General features: G+C 34.0%; 1 protein-coding gene and 1 long non-coding RNA gene across 2 annotated transcripts in view; one reads left to right on the top strand and one right to left on the bottom strand.

The window, feature by feature from the left end:
* Positions 1-8,650, top strand: part of LOC111087623 — an 11,387-nt gene extending 2,737 nt beyond the window's left edge. Inside the window, exons 2-3 of the long non-coding RNA XR_002612286.1 lie at positions 1,523-1,781; positions 8,249-8,650. This is a non-coding gene — a long non-coding RNA (uncharacterized LOC111087623). The remainder of the gene's footprint in view (positions 1-1,522; positions 1,782-8,248) is intronic.
* The window catches only part of LOC106466833, a 5,388-nt gene continuing 1,215 nt past the window's right edge, over positions 5,315-9,487 (bottom strand). The window contains exons 2-3 of the mRNA XM_013927135.2: positions 8,165-8,303; positions 5,315-7,204 (exon numbers count right to left, since the gene is read on the bottom strand). Coding sequence (XP_013782589.1) covers positions 7,024-7,204; positions 8,165-8,303 — 320 coding nt within the window. The 3' untranslated portion in view covers positions 5,315-7,023. The remainder of the gene's footprint in view (positions 7,205-8,164; positions 8,304-9,487) is intronic.

Below are 9,487 nucleotides of genomic sequence, written 5' to 3'. Positions count from 1 at the left end.
TGTGTAAATAATCCCATCTATAGGGGACAATATTTAATCTATGTCATATACACTGTGTAAATAATCCCATCTATAGGGGACAATATTTAATTTATGTCATATACACTGTGTAAATAATCTCATCTATAGGGGACAATATTCAATTTATGTCATATATACTGTGTAAATAATCCCATTATTGTTCAAAAAAGTTTTGTCTTTTTTTGTTCACCATTTGTGTATATTTCATCTTTGCAAGTGTTTCAGTATTTTCCTTACATAAAATCAAATCATTGAATTAAGTCTACGCGACAAGCACTAGGTCTATTTGTTTCTGGCTTTGTTGCTAGACAACCCTTTAATACTCATCCCAAGACGAACGACCTGAACTACCCATTTCTTACGTTACTAAAGGTTCACTCTACGCTACAAAATTAACTTAAGAATGTGAAAGTTAAATTCGCTAGAGTAAATGAAGTCCTTTTAGAAAAATAATTTTAATTCCCCATTGTAGAAACCGAGGTCAGGAAAGCAAATGCTTGCAGATCTGGAAACATTTACTTGTTAGCTTCTACTGTTTATAAACGTCACGCAGTATATTTGTCCCTTAGGACTTTCATTCCGTTTAGGTTTATAACGTAGCAGTGAATTCCAACTTTACTCTAGTTGATTTGATTAATTCCCTGTCATCACTTCAAACCTCGCAGCTCGTGGTCACGAGTACGTTTTATTGTATTATTCATTCTTGTGGCCACATGAATTAAATAATTTTTATTAGCTCATGTCTTAATTCTTAAGATTATTTACAAGGGCTCTAAATATAATAACCCATTAAAAACTGGTATGATAATTTATATATGATATTTGATGTTTAAAATCGTCAATCGTCTTGATACCAAATTTTCTTATCCTTAAAACATGATCTAAAACAAGTAGTTTTAGGTTCACGTCATAAATGACGTAATATTCCATTAATTACACAGGCCTACGATGATTTTAGTGTCTTGAAATTTTTACATGTTCTACAATAATTCCTGTATACTAAATCCAAAAATGATATCCATTTTTCTCCATCACGTACAGATTTTTCACAAAACGTCACATGTTGTTTTACATAAGTGAATCATTTTCATTGATATCGGGTCACATTTTGTTATGCTTAAAATGTTGACAACCACTGGCTATAGATTTCTCCAGACCAATCGCGACGTGGGTCTTATCGATCGTTTTAGAACACAAACATAATAATAAAAATATTCATTGCGGTAAACGAAATAATAATTTGATCTAAGCAAAACTTTTTTTTCTTTCCAATTTGTAAAAAGTTCTTACGTGATAGAAACAAAATGAATATCATTTTCGAAAGCTGAATTATGGAAAATCCGTTATTAAAACTAAAACAACTTTTATGAAGTTTAAATTCGTAGGCCTGTGTTATTACTGTAAAAACAAATTGAAAATAGTATTATTATATTTTGGTCGTGTTTGTGAAAGTTTAATTTCTTTAAATTCTTTTTTCTCAACCCATCTCTTGACTTTCCAGACTACGCTGAACGAGTCAGATCCAGAATACGCTGAACGGGTCAGATTCAGAATACGCTGAACGAGTCAGATCCAGAATACACTGAACGAGTCAGATTCAGAGTACATTGAACGAGTCAGATCCAGAATACGCTGAACGAGTCAGATTCAGAGTACGTTGAACGAGTCAGATCCAGACTACGCTGAACGAGTCAGATTTAGACTACGCTGAACGAGTCAGATCTGGACTACGCTGAACGAGTCAGACTAACTTACCAAACGTAAGTAAAACGAATCATTTTTGTAATTTGAGGTTTATGAAAAAAATAATCAAATGTTTCAGAATTTTGTCGTTGCATCTCAGTTGGAAAATTGCGTTTCATGAACAGACTGTTGTTTATTAAATGTTTCTCATATCCTACAGAAACTAAATTCCACAAAAACAACACATGGGAAATCATATATTTTAATCAGGAAAACTTGGACATGGTACAGGGCGTTTGAAAAATTGTCAAAGAAGATATTCAAAATGTTTTTCTCAACTCGTAATCAAGGCTGTTCCTAAATACAGCTACTGTGAGCATGATCTGGACGGTGATCCTAACAATATCCTGCACCCAGACACGCGTTTTGTTCAAACCGCCAATCTAGTATTGTTGAAAGAGAAAATAGAAACTAATAAAACTAATGCTGGCTTTCAAGAGCTGCATACGTAATTTTTATCGCATTGTTAAGCCCATTGTTACCTTTAGCATACGTAATTTTTATCGCATTGTTAAGCCTATTGTTACCTTTAGCATACGTAATTTTTATCGCATTGTTAAGCCTATTGTTACCTTTAGCATACGTAATTTTTATCGCATTGTTAAGCCTATTGTTACCCTTAGCATACGTAATTTTTATCGCATTGTTAAGCCTATTGTTACCCTTAGCTTACGTAATTTTTATCGCATTGTTAAGCCTATTATTACCCTTAGCATACGTAATTCTTATCACATTGAGCCTATTGTTACCCTTAGCTTACGTAATTTTTATCACATTGAGCCTATTTTTACTATTAGCATACGTAGTTGTCATCAGATTTTTAAGCCTATTGTTACTATTACCTTGGAAATATGATCGGTGAAGGCACTTAAAGTCAATATTCAAAAATTAAAATTAAAATTCTCGTGCATGTTCATTTTGAATCATCTTGGACTTCGAAATCCAGAACATTAATATACTCACGAAATGCTAGTTTATATTCAAATATATAACATAAGAAAACATTCTCTGGCATTTTATCCAATTACTACAAACGGTCTATGGCGAGAACGTGATTAGGTTGAGTTTAAATCTTTTTGTTATCGTCTGCACAGGGGAGGCTTTGTTGAGAAGCCGCGTGCCTCAGAGAATGAAACGTATAGACTTGCGCGTTTTCTTAACATTTTTTTTTCCCAACAGGGATACATTTGTTATTTTTCTTCTCTATCAGAAAATCCCCTTAGAATTATGACTTATGACTTACTATTAAAAAAAGAGAATCTTAAATACTACAATCAAGTACCAGTTTGTGTGGTAACTTAGAAAACTAAGATTAAGACCATTAAGACAATAAGTCAGCTATTTCTTCTGCTAAAGCATGAATTACCAAAAGTAACTTAATAACAAAGTTCTTCTTAAGTCAAAGCCGGACGTAGCTATGGAACGATAAATCTGGGGTTTGAGACATGCTACCTCTGCCCAACACGGATGTTAAATGCCGACTTTTAGCGTTATAAGCTCTCAAATCTATCGCTAAACCGCGGAGGGGGGATGCAAGTACAAGGGAACAAAACAATGAAAAAAGTAAAAATTTAAGACTAAAAGTAACAAAGGCTTAAGAGTACAATCATGAAAAAAAAAAGGTTGAAACTAAGAATTTGATCGAAGGCCTGGTATGACCTGGTGGTTGGGGTAGGTCCCAGATTCGAATCCCCGTCACCGAGCATGTTCGCCTTTTCATCCATTATGGCGATAAATTGTGACGGTCAATCCCTCTATTCGTTGGTAAAAGAGTGGCCTAAGGGTTGGTGGTGTTGACTAGCTGCCTTCCTTCTAGTCTATCAATGCTAAATTAGGGATGGCTCGAGCAGATAGGTTTTCGTGTAGCTTTGCGCGAAATTCAAAAATAAACAATGAACCTTCATAAAATGGCTGTTGTATTTAGATCTCAAATTGGTCAAGAGATGGAGCTATGAGCTAAAAGTTTGTACTTGAAAAAAACAAAAAAACTTAGAGCCATTCTATATGCCTTTATGCCGCGACTGAAAACGTTTTGATTCTGTAGTGTCTGTACTATGACCTCAAAAATATAAAGAACTACTGTTAGCCGCGAGTGTATTTTATATCTTTTATTATTACAAAAAACGAAAGAAGATTGAACTTCAGATTATCAGTCAATAAACTCCCATAATCTTTCCTTGGTACTCCTTCTGTAATCAACACAGAATCAGTTGCTATTACAAATACTGTAATGATCAACGTAAATCACGTGTATATAATAGTTTCAGCTAAAATATACACTTGATAACTTTCATCGGAATGTAGATCGATATGGAGAAGATCAATAAAGCACAAACCAATTTATTGATTGGGGGGAAATGGGAGGACATAAAGGGAATGCCAAAGAAAAGCCAGATCCGAATTCTGCCTTTTATTTCCTGGGGTGCAGTTGAAGTTGTTTAAAATCAATAGAATAATAAGGATAACAAATAGGGGGAATTCCTAAACACCAGTCAACATGTCGCTCCAGGCGGATACAGACACATAATGGCCTCCTGGAGGTGTCATGGGAGGAATCATATCTGAACGCCGATCCCTTTACGACACTCCCTAGGAGGATATTAAGAGGGACAATACTGGTCAAAAATGTATGCGTGATATAGATTACCTTCTTGTTTGTAACTCATATCTACATATATTTGGGCCAGTAAGACAAACACTTTCACATATCTTTATCATGGGAGAATGACAACGTGGTTATTTACACCTGCAAGAGACTAGGCCTATAACACACTAGACCTGTAAGACACTAGGCCTATAAGACACTAGACCTGTAAGACATTAGGCCTGTAAGACACTAGACCTGTAAGACATTAGGCCTGTAAGACACTAGGCCTATAAAACACTAGACCTGTAAGACACTAGGCCTATAAGACACTAGACCTATAAGACACTAGGCCTATAAGACACTAGACCTGTAAGACACTAGGCCTATAAGACACTAGACCTGTAAGACACTAGACCTGTAAGACAATAGGCCTGTAAGACACTAGACCTGTAAGACACTAGACCTATAAGACACTAGACCTGTAAGACACTAGACCTGTAAGACACTAGACCTGTAAGACACTAGACCTATAAGACACTAGACCTGTAAGACACTAGGCCTATAAGACACTAGACCTGTAGAAACTTTATCAAAAAATACCTCGTTTCCTTTGGTTCTGTCCAAAGTTATTCATTCAGAAGTTGTAGTACATACTAGAGGGATTTAGACATTTTAACAAGAAATTGTAGTACATACTAGAGGGATTTAGACATTTTAACAAGAAGTTGTAGTACATACTAGAGGGATTTAGACATTTTAACAAGGAAACAAAGTTCGAGAAAATAACGAAGTTTATTCTCTAGATAATGATAAAAAAAACTTTATTATTCTTTAGCCAACGTTTCGCCATTTCAGCTTCATCAAGACTGATAGAATTTCTACTAATACTAGCCCTAGTGAAATCATAAAATGAATAACTCAACACCACTAGTCATGTCGTATATTTTATTCAGATAAATCTTGGACAGCAACCTAGGCAGAATGTACATAAAAATCTACCTGATCCTTGAATAAACATGAAATTAAACATTTTTAAATCTACCGATGTTGTGATCCGGATAAGACAAACGTACGTCGAAAAAAAAACATCATTACAATATCGAATTGAAAAATTTTATTATCTTATCATATCAGTTTCCGACTTTAAAATATTTAGGTTTCAAGATTCCTCATTGACTGCTATGTTAATATATATATATTATATTTGATGCTTTATTAGTTTAAGCTCCCTTTTACAAGAACATACAATTTACATCTATTCAACAATTAACATTTGATCAATTTTAATCAAAATTATAACTTCAGTTACTCTGTTCTCCCAAGTTAAATTCCAGATTCAAGAAAGAGAAAAGAGAGGGTTTTATGTTTTCCCGATGTTATAACAACACTTCCATTATGAAGATTTTTTAGTTAATTTCAGGACTGCGTAAATTGTAAAGAAATGGTAGTCTGAGATACATATTAAGCCTAAAGAGATTCCGATACAGTTTCTGTTAAGTCTTTCTTTCTAACAACTCAAGTCTATTATCTACAGAAGTAATATAATTCCTTGTTGATTGTATTAAATTACTCTTTTAATCCACGTGTAATTCGACAAAAAAAATGTTTTCGTTTATCGAACAGAAATTAAAAATTCTGCGTTCACATGATCTAGAAACACTGACTAAAGAGGGCAACAAGGAAAGTTGCAGACAGAAAACCAGTTTTGTTACCCGTTATCTACTATTAGAATATGGACTAACTACTGTACTTTAAACTCTTTAGTTGAGGACTGTAGTTTAAACTATTTAGTTGAGGACTGTAGTTTAAATTCTTTAGTTGAGGACTGTAGTTTAAACTATTTAGTTGAGAACTGTAGTTTAAATTCTTTAGTTGAGGACTGTAGTTTAAACTATTTAGTTGAGAACTGTAGTTTAAACTCTTTAGATGAGAACTGTAGTTTAAACTATTTAGTTGAGAACTGTAGTTTAAACTCTTTAGTTGAGGACTGTAGTTTAAACTCTTTAGTTGAGGACTGTAGTTTAAACTCTTTAGATGAGAACTGTAGTTTAAACTCTTTAGTTGAGGACTGTAGTTTAAACTATTTAGTTGAGAACTGTAGTTTAAACTATTTAGTTGAGGACTGTAGTTTAAACTATTTAGTTGAGGACTGTACTTCGTATAACAGTAAATAAATCACCTAATCTTTTAGATATCTCCGGATTTTTGTTCTAACTGTTCCACGACATTGACCTGAAGTACAGCGATATATACTCTAACTTACACTTAAGAAGGTGACATTCTGGTGTGTTCGTGTTTTACAAATCAACTACTTAAATCATCTCCCGGTCCATAACTTTATGATTAAAGAGGAAATACACTAAGATAAAGAATGGGTATTTAGAAGATATGTAGAAAAAACGTAGTCAGTGTTTTTACTACTCCTATAATACGGAAAGAGCAACTCGAGTTTATTTTAAAAACTACTACATAGAAAAAAGACATTAATTTAGTAACCTAAAACACCTGGGGCCGGAAACGTCATCCTCCACAATAAACAAGGCAAGAATAGTCCAGAAAAAACTTCAGCTCGTCAACTACAAAACTAGCTCGTACATGAGTAGCAAAAACATGTGCTATCTGCTTCAAATCAAGAATGAAAACAACAACAACAACAACAAAACGTCGAGATTTCAGGCTTCTTGGATCATTTGTCTTTTCTCGTTGTTACCGTTGTGAGACTGGCAACATCTGCACCGCTGACTCAGTGGTGCCCCCTCGAGTACATAAATGTCAGAGCGACGACAAAAAACAATGAGCCCGAGAAGGGTTAGAAAACCAAAGAGTCCACCCCACAGGATGGCTTGCTGTTTTCTGTAAAGTTAAATATAAGTTAACTAAGAATACAAGTGTCAACTGGCTTTTATAAAATGAAATAATACCATCTACCAGCAAGTGTGTTGTATCATACTCATGATTCCAAAACATTTAAACTTAACGTATTTACTATGTGTTGTATCATACTAATGATTCCAAAACATTTAAACTTAACCTATTTACTGTGTTGTATCATACTAATGATTCTAAAACATTTAAACTTAACGTATTTACTATGTGTTGTATCATACTCATGATTCCAAAACATTTAAACTTAACCTATTTACTTTGTGTTGTATCATACTAATGATTCCAAAACATTTAAATTTAACGTATTTGTTATGGAATTCAGCGACAGTTAAAATTAAATGATTAAAACTAACAGTATTATCAAACGAGGACCTAATTAATAAAATGTCTTAATTTTTAAGATGTTTCCTAAAATTATAATAAATATACCAAGCCCAATTAATTAAATCAACACAAGTAACAATTTCTACTAACAATAACAACTGACTACAAAAGAACGAAATACAAATATAAATTCAAATAACGATTGTTTAACCTATTATTTAATTTTGTTATTTTCGTCGCCTACTCGGTTTTAACTACATCTGTCTTTTTTTTGAACGAACAATGAAATTTGAGTAAACAATGTACATTAAGATAGGTTGGATTTTATCAGTCAACAATGTATATTAAGATAGGTTGGATTTTATCAGTCAACAATGTACATTAAAATAGGTTGGATTTTATCAGTCAACAATGTACATTAAGATAGGTTGGATTTTATCAGTAAACAATGTACATTAAGATAGGTTGGATTTTATCAGTAAACAATGTACATTAAGATAGGTTGGATTTTATCAGTCAACAATGTACATTAAGATAGGTTGGATTTTATCAGTCAACAATGTACATTAAGATAGGTTGGATTTTATTGAGTGGAATTCTTACATGATTTCCGTTTTGTCTTTCTCTCCACAACATGATGGTTTTCCATACTCTCGACAACACTGCTGGCTTTCTTGACACTGGTAGACGTTATTCGTAACAAACCATCCCTTACTCTCGTCCACCATACAGTCTCGCTGAGCTGACGATAGGAGAGAACAAAAACAGATGTTTTCAACATGAATAAATCTTTATGCGATTCAGTCAGACATAGCTGTGTCCAGTTCAGAACTGCTAACCAGAGGGAAGGAACACAGATATTACACTGTCTAATGTGTAGGAACACTGATGTTACAATGTCTCATGAGTCGCAACACTGATGTTACAGTGTCTCATGTGTGGGAACACAGATGTTACAGTGTCTCATGAGTCGAAACATTGATATTACAGTGTCTCATGAGCAGGAACACAGATGTTACAGTGTCTCATGAGCAGGAACACTGATGTTACAGTGTCTCATGAGCAGGAACGCTGATGTTACAGTGTCTCATGTGTAAGAACACTGATGTTGCAGTGTCTCATGTGTAGGAACACAGATGTTACAGTGTCTCGTGTGTAGGAACAAAGATTCTACATATCTCATGTGTAGGAACACGGTTCTCACAGAAGTAAGTATGTAAATACATAGATGTCAGATTTATTAGTGTGTAGAAACACATATATGCCAGATTGATTAGTATCTAAGAACATAGATGTCAGACTGGTTAGTGTGTCGAAACACAAATGTTAGATTTTCCACTGTAACTCCTGTGTTTACACTCACTGAGGCATGTATTAATTAGCACATACAGCCGTAACATAAAATATCGTGTACGTTTATAAATGGGATCAGAAATTAAGTAATTTTACAACAGCAAATCATAAACTGAACAATAAACTATAAACAGTTGAATTATAAACAGCCATAATACAATACAACTTGGTATACACTACTGTACAAGCGTTGTTAAAGTCCGTTACCACTTACCTAGAACTATAAACAGCCATAATACAATACAACTTGGTATACACTACTGTACAAGCGTTGTTAAAGTCCGTTACCACTTACCTAGAACTATAAACAGCCATAATACAATACAACTTGGTATACACTACTGTACAAGCGTTGTTAAAGTCCGTTACCACTTACCTAGAACTATAAACAGCCATAATACAATACAACTTGGTATACACTACTGTACAAGCGTTGTTAAAGTCCGTTACCACTTACCTAGAACTGTAAACAGCCATAATACAATACAACTTGGTATACACTACTGTACAAGCGTTGTTAAAGTCCGTTACCACTTACCTAGAACTGTAAACAGCCATAATACAATACAACTT

This window comes from Limulus polyphemus, unplaced genomic scaffold (assembly GCF_000517525.1).
Source record: "Limulus polyphemus unplaced genomic scaffold, Limulus_polyphemus-2.1.2 Scaffold2393, whole genome shotgun sequence".
Taxonomy (NCBI): domain Eukaryota; kingdom Metazoa; phylum Arthropoda; class Merostomata; order Xiphosura; family Limulidae; genus Limulus; species Limulus polyphemus.
The sequence above is the reverse complement of the archived record's forward strand: the minus strand, read 5'-3'. Positions and strand labels throughout refer to the sequence as shown.